Consider the following 22193-nt stretch of genomic DNA (forward strand, 5'->3'; position numbering starts at 1 on the left):
ATTAAACAAGCAGACCTGAAGTCTCAGAGAGCATGTTGGTGTTTCCTCACGCTCAGCCTTAGAGTCTCAATCTGCCCAATAAGCAATAACACAGCAAAATCCTGCAAGAGAAAAGCACCACTGGACTTGTTTTTGTGGCAGAAACAACCCACAACCCACCAACTCAAAATGCTGCCTGTGTACAAAAGCCATGAAAGTAAAGTAGGAGGAATAATTTAAGGGGATGGGGGGGGGGGATTGAGGTCACGGTGGTTACCTGTGGTTCTACAGGCCGGTGCATGGCCGGCGCCTCAGAGGACGAGTTCCCATTGGGGTAGGAAGACTCTGAGCGTGGCGGCACTGGAGGCTGCTGTGGTTTGCTCTGTGCTGACTGAGGAGAACCCTGGATGTTCTTCCGGTATCGTTCATCAGCCTAAGGAGGACACACACACACACACAAAGAAGCATTAGCTGTGGTTTGAGAGTACATGTCAATGTGTGCGAGGACATAAAGTGGAGGGTAAATGGACAAAAGCCATCAGGCGCTACGGTTTGTTAGTTTCCCCCCGCAGAGCAGAGACATTTTGTACCAGCAGTAGTACAGGCACATCAGAAAGTCATCTGCTGAAACAGGCACACCAGCAGGAACAATAAAGCACTTTCTCAAGGGCAGCAGTGTTATTGTTGCCACAATATTCCCACATCCCTGCTAGTAGGACAACAGCAACACGACCAGCAAAGAGTGTCATGCATTTTTCATGTGGAGAAGAAAACATTCACAGTGAAAAAAGAAAGGTTAGGATACACACTGAGGTCCAGGACACTGATTCCCAGTATGTACTGAGGCTTTGTTTGTGTGTGAAAGAGGAGTCAGTGACATTTTGGCTGAAAATCAGTTTGTACACCAACATTAAACAATTGTGACATGTTTTAAACTGTCTCAAAAGTGTTCCTTAGTCTGAAAATCCAATCACTTATATGATCCTAATTTGAAAATGGCTGCTCCTTAACAGAACTTTCATTGAACTACCCTACGATTAAAAAATATCTCTAGTGAGATTATAGTTAGATGGCAAACACGTTTTTAAAAGTATAAGAGAATAGTCCATTCTTATTCGCCAGAGGGTTTGATCCTTTTCAGATGTGCGCAGCTCTGATGTAGCACTGACAAATTATTGTAAAAAACTGCAGAATCAGATTATCAAGCGTTGAAATATGTTTCCAATCAAAACCAGTAAAGAAATTCATGGATAAGTCAGATTTAATACAATGTGGGTCTTATTACCATAGTTTTGGCTATCATTTCTATCTGTTACGGTGATATTCTACTCAACAGAGTAACTACTGAGATCTGGAAACACGATGATATCACTACAACAACGTCCTTTTGTTTACAACCTGTCTGATCATCTGACTGCTCATGTTTCTTTCCCTATCTGATTTTTTTTTTTGCGATGTTGCCATTTTCCAAGATCTCAGCACTGAACTTAGCGATTACAATGTTGTTATTAGCTACAAAAATAGGACTCAACTTGTGATAAACCCGCTGTTCACAACCACTGTTGCCCAAGTGCATCCTCCAACATGGCTGCCCAGAGTGTGTTTCAGATCACATCAATGAGTTTCTGGCAGTTTTTGCTTTTTTGTCCTGTGTGGTAAAACCCCACCTGTCCTCTAGTAGCTTTAAACAAACCAGAACCCCCCCCCCCCCCCCCCCCCCCCATGCACACAGTTGCTGTTTGATCTGCTTCATGTCTCCCTTCCTTTCCTCCCCTACCAAGTGCTAAATGGCAACAGCAGGATGCCAAAAAGAGAGAGTCAAGGAGTCATACTGAGGACTAATGAGGTGGTCTGTTATTAGAGTAACTGCAGTATTATGGTGGCAAAGACAAGAGTGAGGCTAATTAAAGGAGCAGTAGTGCCCTCACTGAGGAGGAAGAGCCGTTCAGGTAAGCAGTTCATCCTAAACTCTTCTTCCAAAGTGGTTCAAACAGGAGGTAAGAACTCTAAAATGATAAGATCAGACATAAGATTGTTGGCTTTGACAACTGTTTTTGGCCTTTGAGCCCACAATTAGGCTGTAGACCTCAGCAATTAAAGAGTTATCAAGTATTTTTCATCGTGTAATGTGGCATACTTTTGTATTTTACTTTCAAAAACACAGGAAGTGGTCAAAATAGATTATATAGAGTTATCAAGTATTTTTCATCGTGTAATGTGGCATACTTTTGTATTTTACTTTCAAAAACACAGGAAGTGGTCAAAATAGATTATATAGTCATGATGCATATAAATCCCCAATTATAAACACATGTCAGTCTCAGAAATTTCTTGGGAACTTATCTGTACATCAACATGGGATCACAACCATCAGATAATTCTGTGGAAAAAGTCATATTTTATCAAACATAACCCTGTTTTGGACTACAGTAGCAACATCTTTTTTTCTATATATTAATTTAACAATGCTTGTTTGCTTCATCTGTAAATTGTTTTTTTTAACAATCTCACAATCTGAACTAAATGATTTATGTTGACTTTTATTAGTGTAATCAGCAGCCAAAAAAGAAAAATTGTTTGGCATTTTTTTACATAATTGACTAAAATGATTAAATCAATTATCATAATTGAAGGAAATTAATTTTCCATTGATGGTAAAGTGTAATATTCACAGTTGAGTTCAGCTGTGACAGACAAGTGATTTCAATAAACTGACTGTGCTGCACATAAATTGAATCAATTACACATGCAGCACAAGTCTGAATACATTAACTGTCATTTTCTGGTGTATCTTTAAACTCAAGCTCTGAACTTTTGTATCCCACTGAAGCAGCGGAACTGCAAACGCTCGTATTGATTTATCAACAAATCATATCCACTGTTTGGGATGAACTGAGCACATGAGTGGGTTGCCTGACATGCTGATTATTGATTTGTAGTAGAAATGTCTGTCTGTTAAGGGATCAAGCAAGAGAGGAGTCCTCTAGATCTAAATACTCTTCTGCTGTTGGTCCAACATCACTGGCGTATCAATGTATCTTGGACCTGTTTAATTATTAGACCTACGGGTTTAGAAAGAGACGTTAATAAATTCTAGTCACTCAGCTAATCTACAAAGCGTTACACATCCCACACCAGCAGCTACTGTAGCCATCACCATGTACACACAGCACACCCGAAGCAGTGGGAGTGAGTACACACAAGCAGAGGAAGCATTCTACAGCAGTCAGTGTGACGGCAATGAGCTGCGAGGGTTCACCTCTCTGATTGGCTCAGAGTCGGGGGTGGGGCCTTGGAGGTCAGAGACAGGTAGCTTGGTGTCTGTAGTTTTCTCCAGACTGTGATTTTGACTGGACCTCATCTTCTCAGAGTCAGTGCTGTGCTGTTGTTTTGCTGTGTCGGGTTCAGGGCTCTGCGGGGGCTTTACCCTTTCGGGTTCGAGGTTCTGTGGGGGGTTGGTGCTCTGCTTGCTACTATCCAGGTTCTGGTTTTGCTGGAGGGACAGCAGGTAGGCCTGCTCCTGCTGCAACTGCCTCTGGAGCTTCTGGGCTTGGCGCTGCTCCTCAAGCTCCCGCCATTTATACTCCTGAGTACAGGGAGGGTCAAGTTGAACCACAGCCGCTGACAGAAAAACTTTGGGAAAGTTGTACCATTTCCACAGCTGTGTGGCTCTTAAAGGGGCACTGCACTGATTTTACACATGATGATCGTTTAACTCATCATGAGAAGTACTACTCATTCTGTAAGAAACTGCACATTTTTAAAAGAAATTCAGTGTTACAAACTGGGGGCTTGTGGTTTAAAAGATGGGGGTATTTACAAGGCAGGGAAGGTCTAATGGAAACATGCTATTAGTTGCATTACGGGAAATGTAGGCATTATGGTTTTTCCCATTTTAGGTACAAAAAGTAAGAATATATCAGCCTCTTGGATTTTGATTTATCTTTATTTAATCTGTTTCTCACAAGTCCCCTAACATGAAGGACAAATACTTAATTGCTGGAGTACCCCTTTAAATATTTAATTCTTTAGGCGGCCCTTTAGATGAGATCACCACAGCAACTTAAATCCCTTGAAGACCCCCAAACATTCATACTTGATCTGCGTGAGAGCAAACCACATTCCTTCGAAAATCTACAAGGAAACATGTTTTTCTCGCTGTAAAGTATCAGCAGTCACCACTGTGTTCCAAAATACTGCTGTTTCCAGAGCTCTGATGTGGTCAGCACACAGAAATAATCCTCATTACGATTCTGTGATGGCGAGATGCCAGGCGTAAACTACAGCTTCAGCATCATCACTACAGCAACAGCAAGCGTGTGGAGCAAATGTGCAGTGTGTCCAACTGCAGGTCTGGTGGAGCAGTTAAATTCTGTGAAAAGTAATTTAACCATTGCACTATTAAAACACTAATGATTTTTTTTTTTAACATCTGCTTGTTGCTGCCTCCATAAAAAGCAGGAGGTTAAATCAGGTCAAAGCAAGTGTTTGAATACTTTAAATCAGCTCTAACAGTATCCAAGTGTGAAAGCCAAACATAATGTAAAGAAAACTTTATGAATGGTGACTGTGCTGGGACCAGAGAGCTCAGCCAATGATAAGTGATGGTGTGAAGCCTGGAAGTGGGGATATGAGTGTTCATATCCTTACATTATTTGTGTATCCTCTGTAACCCCAGGAGGACAACAATCCTTCAAAAATGAAAAACATCAAGTCATACAAACTCTCCCCAAATAACCCGACTCTTGTCCTACTCAAAGTCTGGAACATCTGGAATGAAAACAGGGGAAACCCTCACTTCCTGCTGGATGACTAGTTTCCTGGCGACATCATCACCATCACTAAGGGCCCTGTAAACATCCCGACTTCCCCAGCAAAAACCTGAGAATGCTTATTGGGTTTTGACCTCAGCTAATAACGGCTCCCCTGGGGGCTACAAAAATCATAAGTTAATCCAAATAATTTGTTTCTGTTCAGATCAGAAGGAAAACAGAATCAGGAAAGTTTGTGTCACGGAGGAATAATGAGTACCTGCATTAAAAAAATGTAACAACCTGGGAGCTATGGAAAAAATAACCACTCGGGACATATAGAAAATGATGGAAATAACATTTAGGAAATATTGTAGATTTCGAGAGGCAAAGGAAGAAGACAAAGAAAACAGAACTTTCTATATTTTCATAAGGACAAAATAAATATAGGTCAGCGTGATGTTCCAGGTTTAAACAGGACAGACAAACACTCACCAGCAGCATGGCCTGTTCATGGAGCAGCTGCTGCTGCAAGATCTCCAGGTGCCTCTGCTCCTCCTCCAACTGACGGCGAATGTACTCCTGTCAATCATACACAGCTCAATATCAATACCAATAAAACATCCTCCCATCTCTCAGTAATCAGTCCCTCCAGGATTTTGTCTCTTGCGATTGCAAAAATGAATTAACCAATTGGCCAAAATGTGTACAAATTACCTCTGCAATTTTTTTCCCCCAAGCTTGTAAATTTCACACAGAAATAAATACTCATGTTGGCACAATTTTTAGGAAACTCTTCTGTAAATTCATTCAATTTGGGCCACAATAAAAAAAAAAACACAGAAAAAATAGCTGTAACTCCAAACTACAAATCATTTATTAACTACAAATCACAAAAACATCATCGAATTTCTATAGTTATTGCTTTACTTTTGATTCCAGAAGTTGAATGAGATGAATAAGACGCCACATGTCTGCTTGTTGAACTGATTTTGAAAACATTTCTCTCTCCATGTTCCTGGCTCCTACCTGTTCTCGGTCGGCCCTCCTTTTTTCCTCCTCGGCCCTCCTGCGCTCCTCCTCCTCTTTGCGGCGTCGCTCCATCTCTTCAATGCGTCTCTTCTCCTCCTGCTCACGCCGGCGCTGCTCGCGCTCCTGCTGCCTCCTCATCTCGCGCTCGCGCCGTTGTTGCTACGGGTGAACACAGGAGACCAGTTACCAGAGAAACCAGTTCATGTCAACAGCTGACAGTGTCCCAGTTTTTGATTTTTGCCAAGTCATATGTGACACAGAGTTCAGATTGTGAAAGCAAAAGCTGCATGAGTTTTTAGTATTATTCAGATTTGGGCTGCATGAATAAGGTGATTGTATGTGACCTTCATGAAACTTCTATTAGAACATGCAAACAGATTTGTCATCATTCGCCTAACTGCCTTTGGTGCCACCACAGCTTTACTGAGCAGCATTATTACATCATACACAATGAGACACAGGCTGTCAAAATAGAAGACGGCCCCTGGGTACATTATAGAGTAAACCAAGATACTATTGATGGTGTTTACTCAATTTAATGGTCACTTTGACAGTTACACAGTGCATCCATCTTCATGAACTCTATAACTTTCTTAAGACAAATTTAGCAAATATCCACCAATCAGCCTGGGCTGCCAGCATAACAAATAAGCACTAATACAAATGATGATATAAGATTCTAAAAGCGCAAAAAACATTTCTTTCATTGGACCATGGAGACAAATAGTTGTGATTACTTATCATGTTAAACAGTAACACACTTTTGAGACAATTAATCACTTCAAGCAAAAATTCAGAACATTCAGTTTAAGTATGTTAATTTTGAGGATTTGCTGTTTTTCTCTGTCATATATTATAATACAGTGAATATATTTGGGTTTTGAGCTGTTGGTCTGGCAAAACAAGCAAACTGAAGACATCATCTTGGGCTCTATAATATTTCATATTTAACTTTTTTTCCTGAAATTATATATAAAAAACGTATTAATTGTTAAATCAAGAAAAATGTCCAGAAGATTAATTGGTAATAATTGGAAAATAATAGTTAGTTGCAATCCAATATTCATTTGAAACCTGCTGCTAAGGTCAAAACAGCGGGGCAAATAGATTCATATGAGTGCTTTATTTTAATTTAATCTGTTCAAGGATGTACAGTTAAGTTATTTAATTTAAAGCCATAAAATGTCAAGGATTTTCAAGTGGCTTGAATAATAATCAGTATTTCAGCAACGAGAGCTGTGGGATGGAAAAAGGACACCAGCATAATAAATGCAGCCTGTATGTACCCGTTCCAGTGGAGAAAATCTAAATACATACAGACAGTGGATGAGCTGAAGTGACAGGGACCAAGTTAAAATGTCAACATTTCAAGCACTGCATGAAGACATAATCATTTAATCAGAATAAAACTTTAAGTCTGACAGGCAGTTATCTAACACTTGACTCTCTAAGCAGACAGATGAAGAAATTAAAGTGATTTCTGTCTGTCATCATCTCATGAAAAGGTGCGGTTGAAAGCTGCAGGACATGTGTTGTGGTTGCAGTATCGTGACACATCATGTTTCTATACAGTCTGTGCTCAGCATTCAGGATTCCACAAGAGGTAATCAATCACAACAGGAGAACACATGTAGTGTGGTGTCTCTGACATGGCCTGGGTTCAACTGTGGCTTCTACTGGCTGATTCAGCTACAAGCACTCATATGAATCATGAATGAAAAAGAGCACCTCGAGCTGTGACTGCTGCGGGGAAACATGAGCAAAAGTAAAATTACCTCTCCCTTGCTACAGAGGCCTCGCACCTTTGAAGGTGTAGTGAACCAACATATGCCCACATCTGCCTCATTTTACATTTTCTAATTCTGTTTGATCTCATCTCTACCTCTCCGAGTCCCTCTTACAGTGTATTTAGGTCTCTCTCTCTCTCTTCCTTTCCTTCCTGAGATTTGAGTTCAATCTACTTCTGTCCAAATTTATAATCATTTCTTTACAAATCTCTTCCTCCCTCCACTGCCTCCTCTCTCCTCCTCCTTTAAGTAAGGAGGAAATGCTGCCGAGCTCGCAGCCGAGCTCACGCAGACACTAATAGAAAAGGACTACAGCTCAAAGAGATAAAGGATAATTACAGAAAGGGTTTTGAAACTCATCCTCTGGGGACACCAATTAATTTTTTTTTTTCAGTGCAGCCTAAAATTGATTTCGCAGGCTATTACATATAATCATCAAGCAAAAATCTCCAATCTGAGTGCACAGAAAGTCAGCTTTGTAACGTTATTTTAGGCTTTAGAAAAATCTAAGTTACTGACAAGTTTAAGTGTGTTTAGGTTTTCAGACTAAAGATGAGTAATCATGGTTGCCTGTATTTACTGAGCTTTCTATTTAGAAATTTATCTTAACCTCCACCAGGATTTATTAGAGCTGCAGATGTGTCCAAATGTATTAAAAGCTCCTTTCCCTTTACCTGAGCCTGACTACAGTACATTATCATACACACACAACACATCCATCCTCTGTGATGTAAATCGTGTATTTTATAATGTTTTTCCTCCATCAAATCTTCTAGATCAGCCTGTCCGTATATTGAATGTGATGAATCCACAAGGTAAGAAAATATCAACCATTTCCTTTTAAGCTTCTCACTGTTGTAAGCCGATGATGTCATTCTCTCTCAAAGGAGAACCTCTCCTCCTTGTTGAGGATGCGTGCAGGAAGCTTCATAAATAACTCAAGTCCTTCTCTGAAATAGAAGTATTTTTAGTCCTATTCAAACTTTCAGTGTGACTCCTTGGAGAGATCCTGTGATGCTTGATAAATAAGATATATATTTTAGATATGGCTTCAATATAGAGTTTTGCCAATAGACACTGCTGTGTAGTCACATCCTGGAAACCACAGATGGAGGATTGTCTGCACACAATTGATGGAAAAGCATACAAGAAAACAAGACACATGTCTACTTTATTTTATTTCCTGAATGTGTTTTAGATATTTCTGGTCTGTGTGACCTCTCAAGCCACCCACCAGTAAAAAAAAGCAGAATTTTTCAACAAGGCAGCCAGCTGTAAACAGCCACTGCTGCCTAAGCTGAAGACTTCCACTATGGCGGCATTCATACAGGCAAAATCTGATTTGGATTCATTCAGACTGAGGTACGAGAAGTACTTCATGAGGCCTGTGTGCTCACCTCCTCCAGCCGTCTCCTTTGCTCCTTCTGCTGCTCAATACGTTTCTGCCTCTCAGCCAGAAGTTGGCGCTTGTACTCCTCCTGCTCACGGAGCTGCTGTTCCTGGAGGAGCTGCTGGCGACGCAGAGCCTCCGAGCGCTCCTTGTTCTCCTGCTGCAGACGGATGAAGTCACGGCGCAAGGTTGACTCACCCGGCACGTTGACTATGGAGCTGTACAGAGGACACAGCAAGAGGCCTGTTAGCTCATAGCGAGGTAATGGGCATGTAGGAAGCAAATTGGAGGTTTTTAGGTTTCTAAGATTTTTTTATTCACTGACTATTTATTTCTGTTACTGTTTTTAACAAATTATGCAAAGATTTAACGTTCTGGCTGTAGATTTAGAACTGGTTTTTGTGTGATCAAAACTAGAACATGGTAGTACGTAGTTTCTTGCATTGGGAGAAGTGATCATGCTCAGCTTGTTTGTGGTGAAGTTTGACGAGACACACGTCTACTGGTTTGCATACACGGAAAGCAAGAAGCTCGCAGTGCAAACTAAGCACCAACAACTCTCCAGTTTCATATGCATTGTCATGATATACATTTACCTGGGCTCTCCTTCTTGTTCAGATGCCTCTTCCTCCTCTTCTTCACTACCACTGTATTCATACTCAGTCTCATCTGTGGATTAGCATGGAAAAATAACAGCTGAGTAAAATGCATTCAAACGTCAGCCCAGACCTACCACAACATGTATGAGATGGTTACTGTTGGAAACTTGGAGGGAAATTATCAACCAACATTTTTTCAGGTCTTCTTTTCTGAGATAAAGTGAGTGAAAAGATATTATAAATGTTTCAATTAAGAGACACAAGAAACACAAGAAAATATGTAATTGTCTGGAAATACATTAAATTTGAAATGTTCCCTTTTTAAGCTTTCTCCTTTCACTGTTTCCTTCCCCTCTCTCCTTTATTTTCCCTCTGTATGGTTTAGAACAGCACTCTTATTGTTTACAGGATGAAAGTGAGGACGAGTGTTAGTTTCACAGCAGTGATAAACACTCCAACACTGCGGATCTCCCCCAAGTACTCACCCTTCTCGCCCCTCTTCTTCTTGGTCCGGTCAATGTGGTCTTTGAGCTGGATGCGGACCTGCCTCTCGTTGGGCTGGTCCCGGATGAAGGGGTGTTTCAGCAGCTGCTCGGTGGGGGGGCGCTGGGTGTAATTCTTCACCAGGCAGCCTTCAATGAAGCTGAAGAACTTCTTTGACCTGCCAGGTAAGCACAGGACAGTTATATGTGATGTTCGGAGTTGAGTTTTTATGATACTTGAATAATGTGACAACTTAGCCCACCATTTTTTGGACTTGAGTCGAGGAGGAGGGTTTCTTGGAATAAGGAAGAGGGCTCTCATTGGATGCATGTCACAAAGAGCTAGAGGAAAAGAAAAACACAGATCGAAATAGGAATTAACAGGTTGAACAGAAAGTTAAAGTTAATAATGAGGCTTTTTCACTGTAGGGCTGAAGCTGAAATGCTATTTTGAGGTTAAAAGATATTGTTATATATTATAAGATATTGTTATTGTAAAATTAACTGTGATACCTTGTTATGATCACTTTTAACAGATAAGGCCGAGGTTAATTTGAACAGCAGCCTCTGTCTTCCATCACTTTGTTCACCACTTGCTTGCATTTTTCAAAGAGTTTAAGTGTTGAAAGTCATTTTTCCCACTCATTCCATCTCTGTCTGCCATCAATAGAAACTCTAAAAGCTTTAGCTTTATCAGCAGAAGTTGTAAAAAAAGACCAAAAAAAAAAAAAAACAGCACCCTTTTCCTCTTTGCTGCCATAAAGCAATCCACCAGATTACCCTCCAAATCTGACCAACCCAGTGGCATACAATAAATCATGCAGAGCAGAGGCTGATAGAGGCCAGTATTATTCTCATTTGTGAACAGTAATTATATCAATATCTGATTAAATGCTTTAAAAATGCCAAACCAACCACCCTCAGCTTAATGTGATGTGTACTTACGGGGAGCTCCCTCAGCCATCTCTATGGCCGTGATTCCACATGACCACAGGTCACTCTGGAGGACAGAAGATAACATCAGTCAGACGAGATCACTATCTGTATGGGGGTGCATTTTCAAACTTTTAAAAGCTTTGTAACTTTGAGTTACAGAATGGTGAACTCTGACCAAACTATGACTGACACTGACACTTTTTAGGTTATTTTACAGCAAAGTTTGATTCCAGAGATGATGTCCTTGTTAATTTGTATAATCCATGATCTACTTTCTTCAGGGGGTATGTCTACCACAAACCAAATACCTTTTACTACCACTGTAGTGGGGTGGCAACAGCAGTCTCAGCCACAGAAAACTCAGAAACAGTGCAAAAAGCCCCGGACTATACAGCTGTGGGAAAATATGTTCCTTTTTTTGGCTACTGGCCTTTCCATTATGAACAGATACCTACAGTAGAGGCTTCAAATTAGCAAAGTCAAAATATTAATCTATCAAAAACATTAAAAACGTCTCAGAAAATGTTCTGTCAGAAATAAGTCTTCCCCTTTTTGACCTGGATTGTATTTATTTTACCATTTTGTAACATTCACCTTGATAAGTTTTCTGTTGTCAATATAAGAGAGCAGATATAGTGTCTGTCATTACCCTGTAGTCATAGGTAGCATCTGGGTTTTCATCACAAGCGATGACCTCTGGAGCCATCCAATAAGGCGTCCCGATGAAGGTGTTCCTTCGTCCTACTGTCCGGTCCAGCTGAGCACTCACACCAAAGTCCACTGAGAAAGAGAAGATTTAAAGCCATTATTGCTGGTCCATCAAAAGCAGCGACCATGATGGAGTTTCGTGTGTTCTGTTTGTGTTGTCCAATAAATTTGGGACTTTACTGACAGTGCAACTACTGGATCATACATTTTGTTCTTAAAAAAAAAAAAAAAAATTAAAACAGCAGCCCCAAAGCCACATAAAAGATTCAGTCTTGTGCTCACATGTGTCTGACTCTCAAGGTTAAACTGCTGTTGTGTTACGAGGCTCCTTTTAGCTGAATGTGTGTTTTGTTGTGTCCACGGTGGAGAAGTGGTTTATACACAGGACAGCCATGATGAGGTCACCAAGAGTAGCCTGATAACAAATAGTAATCTAATTGTGGATATTTAAAGAAATAACAACATGATTGATCAGTGGCAAATTCAAATGTTAGAAGAGCAAAGGGGCCATAGCAGGGCCTGTAAATAATTGATTGACTTTCATACATATTTTCATCATAGGGATTCATAAGGTAGGCTGGTTCCAGACCGCTGAATCATTGTCCTCAAAAAAATCTGATAGTTGTGCTTGTTGATGGCTTTTTCCAATCAAAGTTTTTTAGGTGTGATTATGAAAGGCAATTTTGACAAAAAACCAGCAGCAACAAGTTTGGGTGAGATTAACTCAGCGATACAGGTTGATGTAAATCAATTTATAATTAAATGATAAATAATAACACTTACATTATACCAAAAAGTCAGCAGGACGGATTCATTACTCACTACTTAATTGGTTAGAGCAAAATAATAATCCATCTGAAATAGACATTGTCTGACTGGTCAGACTGAATAAAGACTTGATGGCACAATTTCAGTCTGATTATCAGACTAGATTAGAAGAGCCTCAATTATGCAGTAACGCAGTGAACTATCCAACAAGTAGGTTCTGTTTGTGAATCAAATGGACATACTGTATGATAATACTGCAGGATCATTTGCAACAGGATTAAAAAAAAGAAAAGAAAAGAGTTATTTTATAGTCAAATTAAATTTGTGCAAAACTTTGAGCTGACAAACAAATGTTAAAAGTTTGAGAAGGATTTGTGTTTTTGAGTGAAACTTTTAAACAGCCTGCAACTGTGCATCTATGCGAACATTACGAAACATCACCAGTACTGAAAAAGCATTAGTTGGCAAGACACTGGTGCTGACTCAAGCTCCATGCTGCAGTATTTTTTCAGTGTAGCCGTCCAAACCTCAGCGCAGACCATGCTCGCGGTCTACAGGCCCGGTTTGGACCAACAGGGAATTCAACCAAGATAAAATCGGCACATACCCAGTTTGACCTCAGCGTTTTCAGTCAGCAGCACGTTCTGTCCTTTGATGTCACGATGGATGACGTGATGGGCATGCAGGTGAGCTAATCCCTGTAGAGATAAACGAAAAAAACAACATATTACTTCAAACTCACTGCAACAAAACTCAACTTTACTCTTTGTTGTCTGTGAACATTTAGCAAACAGCCAAGTCCAGCCAGACACAAGACATTTCAAGCCTTTACTGCAAAATAAACACTTTTCCACTACAGTACGTTTGACTCTGATAGTGAAATTGTCATTGGAAGGCTGTGAAAGGACTCCTGACCCTGAGGATCTCTCGGGAGATGTAGGCAATCCAGTCCTCCTTCAGTGAGTTGCCTTTGGTGTTCTTCACCAGGTCTGTGATGGAGCCGGCACCGCAGAACTCCATCACCAGCTGGAAGAGAGAGGAAGAGATACTGAGAAGACTGAGGACATTTAAACACACATAAACACACACACACTCCATCATTCTGCCAGCTACAGACCATATGCTAAAGGTGTTACATGCAGCATTTTGACATTAATAAACCATGACTACATTCATTTGTATCTTCAACAAGCAAACTGTCAGCTTAAACTTTCCATTTTTGAGACTTCTTCAGTCAGATCTGGATTGCTTTAAGCCACAAAACCAGAAAGAGGCAATTAAAATGCTTTCTTGTAACAAGTATCTGTTAACAGAAGATAGTAGAGGAAGTGAAAGGCTGATTGGAAAAAAAAATCACTTCTAATATGTTCACCCTGTGTAGGGATTGTGATGGGAGATAGGAAGCAAAGGGCTGATGGGTAATGTGGTCTTAATATGAAGGAATATGAGCACTAACATATCCACTGATTGTTAAATAAGTTATATTACAGCTGGAGTACATACAGTATTATGCAGTATGTCTCCACTTTGTAGCATCCTCATCACTGTTTTGCAATAACACTCATAGCTGGAAGGCTCCTCTTTTGCATATTTAGGCTCAATATCATGATATTCATAAGAATATTTTGTCTGAAATTGATATAAAGCAAAGACGTGGTATGTATGAAAAGTCATAAAATAATCTAACTTGTGCACAGTATAATTAAGCGTAATATTTACGCATTACATCAGACAGAACTCTTCAAATATATAAAACACACACACATACACACGCACACAGCAGACAGCGTGAAGCCATAACAGTGTGGGCTGAAAAGGGGTCATGGAGGCAGCTGTAAAAACAAATACCAGTCTGTGTTGTGGAGTGAGAGTGAGACTTCTCTTCTCCAGGAAGAGCAGAGCTGTGGGGTCATAAAACGAGGTAATCCTGCCTTTAACAAACTGAGCTGCCATAAATCTCTGACTGCTGTTCTCCTCCTCCTCCTCCTCCCTGCTTTCTTTGCCTCTCGTCTTTCTGATTAACTCTCTCCCTGCTCCGTCTTGTTTCTCTTTTCTATGATTCGTTTTGTTTATTGTAATGCTCTCTTGTCTCCTGGTTTATTCTTCTTTCTTTTCCAATATGAAGAACAGTGGGAGCTGTAATAACGGGGGGAAAAAACATTCATGTTTACTTCAGCTTGACATTGTTTGTGAGCATTAAAGTGTGTCAACAGATGGGGAATGTGCAAGCATATTACCTTAATATACAATCCCAATATACTGTAGCTGCACCACCTCCTTATCTCCACTTAATGCTAGGGGTTTGTTGAGAGCTAATCTGTCTGCAGTCACTACTGACAGAGCTTTTTTAAAATGTACACAAATAAATATGTTCATTACAACTTAAAATCAAAGTTCTAAGAAAGATTTTTTATGCGTAAATCTAACTACTTTTGAAAAAACTGGTTAAAATCAGCTTTTAGGTTTGTTTTTCTCTCTCTAAAGATTTTCCTCATTAATGTAAGACATGTATATCTGTTCCACTTTGCTCATTGCTCCATTTTTCTCACAAATGCATTGTGTAAGGTAGTGTTAGGTGATCATTTCTATTTTCATATCGTCCAATCATGGTTACTTGAGATCGCCGACAGGAGATCCGATCACAAGGGGGGCGGGCAGGAGTAGGAGGGGATGGGGGGAGTTAGGTCACAGCACGCATCTGTGTGTCTGTGCTTGATGTTACAATATCACAGCATCATGCTCCGTTTCACATTACTATCTTATTTTTAAGGTCATAATCCAATCAATAATCAATCAATAATCCAAGTTAGAAATCACCTTAATATCAGTGTAGGAAAAACCAATCATTGATCATCCCTTCAATCATCAATATACAATCCTATTGCCAATCGGCACAAGCCTAATGTAAGGTTTGTCTTCAGCTTCTGAACTTTGCTTTCAAAGGCCCAACTTCAAGCCTTCAGAGGTTGTGATTGGTCAGGAGTGATGGAAGAATGATTGAAGTTTCAGGTGAATTAGCCAACATGTAGGATGAACTCACCCATAGCTGGTCGTCATGGCCTGGTGGACTTTTCTTGATAAAGGCTCCATAGTAGGTGGCTATGTTTCTATGGTGGGAGTACTTCTTCAGCATGTTGATTTCCAGCTTAATTTCTTCCTCTTCATCCTATAAAAAGAGTTGGAGTGAGAGACTCATCAGAGTGGAGTTAATACATTGTTACTGTTTGTGAGGCGATGAGGAAGCAATTATATGAACTAATGAAGTTGATCCAAACAAACAATATGAATCCCTTTACTTCTGGTCAGTTTATTAAAGCTGGACATACAGAGGAAGGATGGGAAATTAGAAGCAAAACACTTTGGCAGGTAAACAACTGTTACTATTGAGCTTTCATAATGAGGTCACCTGGAAAAATGGTGATGTTGTCAAAATGTATTCACTCTCAGTGTGCAAGCCATTTAAAATGTACATGGATTTTCTGCCGTATTGATTTTATGCATTTGGTTTACTCCAAAAGTAACTTGCTCCTTTGGCCTGCAGGCCTGCACTGCTTATGAATTGCAAACAGTTTCCATTCACTCATCGCAGAACTCGAATGTCTGAAAAATGATGGGCAGCAGCTCAAATCCATTTACAAGTTTAAAATCAATTCATTCGAACCACAAATACACTGACTTCCTCCCTGCATTGCAGTTGCACCATGTACTCCAAGTCTATGGTTGAAATTATTGGGCCTTTTAAGTTAAGAACATACAATTTCAATCATGTTACCAGTACAAAAGACTGGTATTCAAAAAGACAACTGTAAGCTGTTCTATTTAGGTATATGAGTTCTCCCACATTGTGATCAAACTTTACACTAAACTTTCAGCTGAGCAGTAAAAGCGCAAAAATCCTCTAGTTTCTCAAATGTGAAGATTTGCTGTTTTTCTCTCTTTCGCTCTTCTTTTCTCCTCTTGCAATTTTAAGATATCTCTGGGAAATGATGATGGGCATTTTTTTTTACTATTTTCTGACATTTTATAGATTAATATAAGTATATAGCATGAACTTATGCCACATACAACAACATTCATAGCCTAAGCTAGCCTAAGCTAGCCCCTAGATGGGCTTTTAAAATATATAAAACTCAACAGTAAAATACACATGAAACTGCACAAGACTCAACAATAGATATGCACACATTACAACATGAAACTCAACAACAAAGTACATACAAAGCAGCACAAAACACAACAACTCACAAACAAACATTTTTTTATCTATAAGCTAACTCTGTTACAGCACATGAAATGGTAACATTTACATTTAACACTGTACATGGTCCCAATAAATAAATAAAAAATAAAAAAATAAATAAATAAAAGGTTTCATTGAACAACAAGCACCAGATCACTCATGACTACATGACCGGTCCTTCTTTAAAAGCTGTTTCAATCAAACAATCAATCGATTGATCAAAAAGATAATCTGCATTCAATAAAGGAAATAATGTTAGTTGCTGCTTGAAATGTTTTTGGCTTCTGCTTTGCAACACATTTTGCTGTGTTGCTACAAACAGCAAAATAAATTCAGACATGGTCTTTATTGCTGGATGTGCAGCAGCTCCTGAGAGGATGTAGGGACTGGACTTTTCTTTGCTGGCATCTGAAATGGTAATAAATTTGCCTAATGTTTATGCTTCTTCCACTGTGTTTTAGAAGAACCTGCCAATGATTTTAACACTTCATCTGCATAATGTTTAAAGCTTCGACAAAAACATAGTGTGATGAATCCAGCTTATGTTAATAGTTAAAAGTAAAAATAAAATCACATCAACCAAAGCTATAATTTTTTTCCCCCTAAGCAGTGAAAAGCTGTTTGTTGGCTTCCAGTTCATCTATGAAAGACATGCTGTAGAGCCCAGCAAGGAAAGCGACTCTGTCCAAACCAGTCTCATAAACTGATACAGTATCACTCCAGACAAACATGCAGATACAGCCTGATGATAACAGAGCCAAGAACAAACTACCATCTCACCCTCTCACACACTCAGGATATTACAGCACAGACTCCGACACACATTCAGACACATAACAAGATCAAGCGATTATTTCTCAATCATTGCAGCATCACTGAGGCTGTGTGACATTTGTTTGCGAGCGCTTTGCATCAGCCGAGCCCGTGCGTCTGATCCCGCGGGCCGACCGGGGCTGACATGACATGACATTTTCACTACTATTATGGCCGGTCGATAAGGAGGAGTGTGACGGGTGGCTGCAGCTTGGACTCCTAAGCAACCTGAGAACTGCAGCAACCTCATATGTCCACAAAGGAGCAGCTCTGAGGAACTGTTTGGCTTTTCATATCCAAGCTTGTGACATTTTGGCATTTTGTAGTGCAGATTTGGAGCAGCTGTATCATTCACGTTGGCTTTAGTGCAACAAAAGATTGTTAACAGCAGAATTCAGTGTGGAGCAAAATCTCAAAAATGACAGACTGTAGGTTAAGTTATGCAAGAAATGTCTTTCAATAGTGGGAGAGATAATAAATACTTCTTCTTCAATATTAAGGCTTTCCAATTCAGGTAGTTACCTCACTGTCTCGACTGTCAACTTCAGTTTGTATGGAATTATATTAATGACAATAGATTTGAGTGCTACTCAGTCTGCAAGTCCACATTTGAGAGACGGCAGGCACAGATTTCTAAGAGCAGAATTTGATCACATTTGTCTAATGCTCTCTCAAATCTTTTGTCATCAATAAACATAAATTTGAATGTCAAAGCAGATATGAATTTTCTTTTTTTTTTTTTTTTAAAAGGAACTGAAACATTTCGGTGCAGGAAGACATTATATTACACACATCTTATCTGCCGCCGCTGCCGCAGAAGCAACAGATGATGGGCAGCCGCCGTCTCCGCTGACATTTCTGAGTCAAGTCCCAGAGATTAAAGGGCAGATCAACCAATTTCAGCATTTAAAGATGAAAGAAGAAATCACTGTCAACCGCTACGTGTTTACCTCCGGCTCAGTGTCACAATCTCTGAAATACAGCGCGCACAGTGAACTTGATGTCTGGTCAACCAGGGACTGAACTCATATACTTTTTGTTTTTTTTTTTAAAAGCAGAAGTTTTAAGCGGTCAGTCATTTGGAAACTATCCTGAGAAAGCAGAAGTATCATTCTGGATCAAAACATAATCATAATCATAATCACCACTCTCTGTGGTTATATTTTACAACTCTTTTTCATTTTCAGATGTTACTAATAAAAGGTTAAACCCAGTCTGTATTTCCTGCAGTTAAAAATGAAAGCTAGCTTACTTACTAGATTATTATTAGCCTGTGTTAGACAGATGAGCTCATGCTACACTTGTTTTCTTAGGATGTGTTTATGTAAGCAGCAGGGGGGTTTCGTGAGAGGACAATGCCGCACGTGAGCCTTTTGGTGCACCACGACAAACTATTTGCCTGATATTTACTTTGTTCGAAACTGCTGAGGCTGTTGAAAGAGTTCAGCAGGAGTTTTGATGGTCTGTAAAGATGATTGGGTCAGTCGGTCAGGCAGCCAATCCCTTGAGTCAGTCAGCCAGCCGGTGGGTTGCTGCTTGAGCCAGGCGGCCAGTCATTTAGCCAGGCAGTTAGCCAACCAATCAGTCATCCAGCCAACAAAGCAGACTGCAGCCCAGAAAGTCCTTCTGTTAATCCACTCATCAGCAGCAGACCATCAGTCAGCCAGCAGCCGCCCAGCAGGTGAGCCAGCTGACCTTTCAGTCAACCAGTCAGCTGGTCAGTCAGATACGTAAACCATATTTTGGAGAATATAAAAGCAGGGACCTTATGTAGAGAAATCCAAGACACGCAGGCCAGTGCCTTCTATGGTCAACAGAACATCCCCTCGGCCACAACTGTAAGCTATGTTAACGTTTTTGGAAGGAGTCAGTGTAATTACAGAAGCAGAGGACAGGCAGGAGGAGGAGACACACATCAGGAACAGGCATACACATTATCCACTGTGAGCCATGAATAAAGGTTCAGAATAACACAACTAAGAGAAAGCAGAAGAGGAAAGACCTCCAATGGACAGAACATAGATGGAGGAATGCTTCTTCTTCCTTTATGTCAGGGGACCATGAAAGGTCATGAGAAAATTGCATCTACACCCAAATAAACCTCAAACCTGTTCAACTGCATTAGCTGATCATGTTTACACTGAGAAGAAAAAAGACACAATCTAAAGTCTCATGTTTCTCCTGCAACACAACATACATTGTAATAAATCTTAAATCTCTTTTTCTCTGCAGTGATTTCAGATTGACGCTGGATTAGAAGACAATAGAAACTCTAAAATGGGCCCAAAAGACAATAAACTGCAGTGAAAAAAGTTGCTTCCTTGCCACTTGTAGCAAAATGATGTCAGGTACTGATAGCAAAGTGTTTTATTTATGCTTTTTTCATTCAACAAAATAAGTCAGGCCTCTCTAATGCAATCTGTGTAAATACTAACAGTCACAGGACCTTTGCCAGAATATAATAAAACCAACATCAAAACTATCATTTAAATCAGGAAATATCTGATTATATCATCAGAAAAATAAGACTGAGAATTTGATAGGGCTGCATTTTCATTATCTGTTGAGTATGTGTTCAATTAATCGTTTAGTCTACATGTGTATATATCAGTATCTGCATCAGCAATCGCCCAAAATGAGTTGGAAAATATCGGTGTATGGATATCGGCAAAAAAAATCCAATATTGCGCATCCCTACCATCAACTGTTGGATTAATCACTAATCTTTTCCACTCTGGAGTCTGAGACAACATTGAAGTGCACGCACAGGCAAACCAGTGTGTGTGTGTGTGTGTGTGTGTGTGAGACAGACAGTGACAGGGGACACAGCTGCTCTGACAAGGAGACACTCAGTGACATCATGACCTCTCTCTCCCATACCTTCAGTATGTCTCTCTCTCCACCTTGTTTGTGCACTGACCATTTATTTTAGATGATTATTGTCTCTCTCTCTCTCTCTCTCTCTGTCCCTGTCCCTCTCGTCCTTGCGCTTCACTTTCCATTAATGTCTCTTGTAATGAGTTCAGTCACATGTTCATGTATCTCATCATTATGACACCTCACCTCTTGTCTCTCTTTCACTCTCTCTCTCTATGTCTCTCTCTCTCTCTCTCTCTCACTTTCCCTGAACTATGTACAGTCAGTCGTCCAAAACAAAGCATCCTGAAGCTACTCATTATCATTCCTGGGCATGAGATGGTGGGGAGACTCAGTGGCGGCCATCTTGCTGCTAAAGTACTACAACACACAATGTGAGCGGAGCTAACAGAACCGCGACCCCCGGGGGAGTGGACAGCCGCAAAATGGAAACATAATGGAAAACGGAAGCTGAGTGGGAGGGGAGGCTTCGACTCCCACAGAGGCCGAGAGAGGTCGACATGTCACTGACAGGCAAGCAGACTTGTTCCGGGGATTTCTTTATCACACTCTGATTCATGACAGAAGAAGCTGACAAGTGGGATGAAATCTCACACTATTAACCTGAAATCCATTATGTTAAAGTTTATAAATTGTATTATTGTGAATCTAATCTCTCAACAGAATCTCTGCACGCACTGTGTGGAATAAACAGCAACATTAAAACCTTTGCACCAAGACTAAATTAAAAAATAAGGAACCTCACAGACGTTTGACCAATTAAGTAGAGTAAGTTTGATTTTTTGGGGGCGATTACACAGGCATCCAACAAATGTGACATAAATGTGACTAAACGCTCCCCCGAATATTCATGTAAGAGAGGAGCAAGGTGAAAAAAATCACAGTCAGTTTAGTTATAGGCATCAAATCGATCAGTAAAACTATTAAACTGCTCTATTGCATGCACAGGCTACTTGATTCAACACCTTTACAGAATTTCTGCAGTTTGTGAAGCTTAAAGAATCAGCCAGCAAAAATCTAATGAAACAAAATTGCAGTTGATAAGTCCCAAATGCTTTCCCATGACACCTGGCTCACACCTGCCGTTCAAATACATTCTCTCTGTAGAGTTTTATTTAAAGTTATTACCATTCACTCTCAGGGGATACAGTAGAAGTCTGTTCCAAGATTGAGAATCACCGTATCACATTTCATGGCAATCCATCAACTAGCAGTCAAGATGTTTCACTCCGGACTGACTGAGTGACTGACATGCGATTCCTAGAACCGTGTCAGTAGCCTGGCTAATGCGGACGAGATGCAGAGTAGAGATAAAGCGAGTGTTCAACTGTGTGTGTGTTTGTTTTGACCTGACGAGACAGGTGGACTGGGTTTTGTCTTTTATTCGAGGCAAACGTACAATTCCACGCCTTCAACACCTTCCCACTTTTCACTTTCACACCTCTGACTGGGCAGGGAGCAGCGGGATGGAGTGGGAGGTGAGAGAGAGAGGCAGGCAGACAGACAGAGAGAGAGAGAGAGAGAGAGAGAGAGAGAGTTGTGTCTGGTTTGTTTCATGTGCAAAATTCACAGAACGAGAAACAGCAAGCGAGATAATGCAACGAGGAAAAAGCGATTCATTCCCAGAGGGAGCCCAAAGGTAGAGAACAAAAGATGCTGGCTGTGGAGTTTCTACACTAATCAAGATCGATTTTTTTCCTATCGAATCCCACAGGATTACATCAAGTCAACAGCAGCAGTGAGAGGCAGAATGCGGAGCTGCTGCAGCTACATTTCTCCGTCCCTCCCTCCCTCCTTCCTTTTCTTTCCGATTGCCTATCAGGGACGAGGA

The 22193-nt window shown here is 40.3% G+C and overlaps 1 protein-coding gene across 9 annotated transcripts in view; it reads right to left on the reverse strand.

Moving 5' to 3' along the window:
• The window catches only part of map4k4 (mitogen-activated protein kinase kinase kinase kinase 4), a 95049-nt gene that overhangs the window by 23460 nt on the left and 49396 nt on the right, over positions 1-22193 (reverse strand). For 5 of the 9 annotated variants that reach the window (XM_067604390.1, XM_067604392.1, XM_067604397.1 and 2 more), the window contains exons 4-16: positions 15473-15598; positions 13348-13458; positions 13040-13130; positions 11606-11736; positions 10966-11020; positions 10284-10362; positions 10024-10199; positions 9536-9608; positions 8947-9157; positions 5760-5921; positions 5226-5312; positions 3239-3565; positions 257-412 (exon numbers count right to left, since the gene is read on the reverse strand). In XM_067604390.1, coding sequence (XP_067460491.1) covers positions 257-412; positions 3239-3565; positions 5226-5312; positions 5760-5921; positions 8947-9157; positions 9536-9608; positions 10024-10199; positions 10284-10362; positions 10966-11020; positions 11606-11736; positions 13040-13130; positions 13348-13458; positions 15473-15598 — 1785 coding nt within the window. The remainder of the gene's footprint in view (positions 1-256; positions 413-3238; positions 3566-5225; positions 5313-5759; positions 5922-8946; positions 9158-9535; positions 9609-10023; positions 10200-10283; positions 10363-10965; positions 11021-11605; positions 11737-13039; positions 13131-13347; positions 13459-15472; positions 15599-22193) is intronic. The other 4 variants (XM_067604395.1, XM_067604396.1, XM_067604398.1 and 1 more) reach the window with 1 other exon arrangement.

This window comes from Thunnus thynnus, chromosome 11 (assembly GCF_963924715.1).
Source record: "Thunnus thynnus chromosome 11, fThuThy2.1, whole genome shotgun sequence".
In the NCBI taxonomy this organism is placed as follows: domain Eukaryota; kingdom Metazoa; phylum Chordata; class Actinopteri; order Scombriformes; family Scombridae; genus Thunnus; species Thunnus thynnus.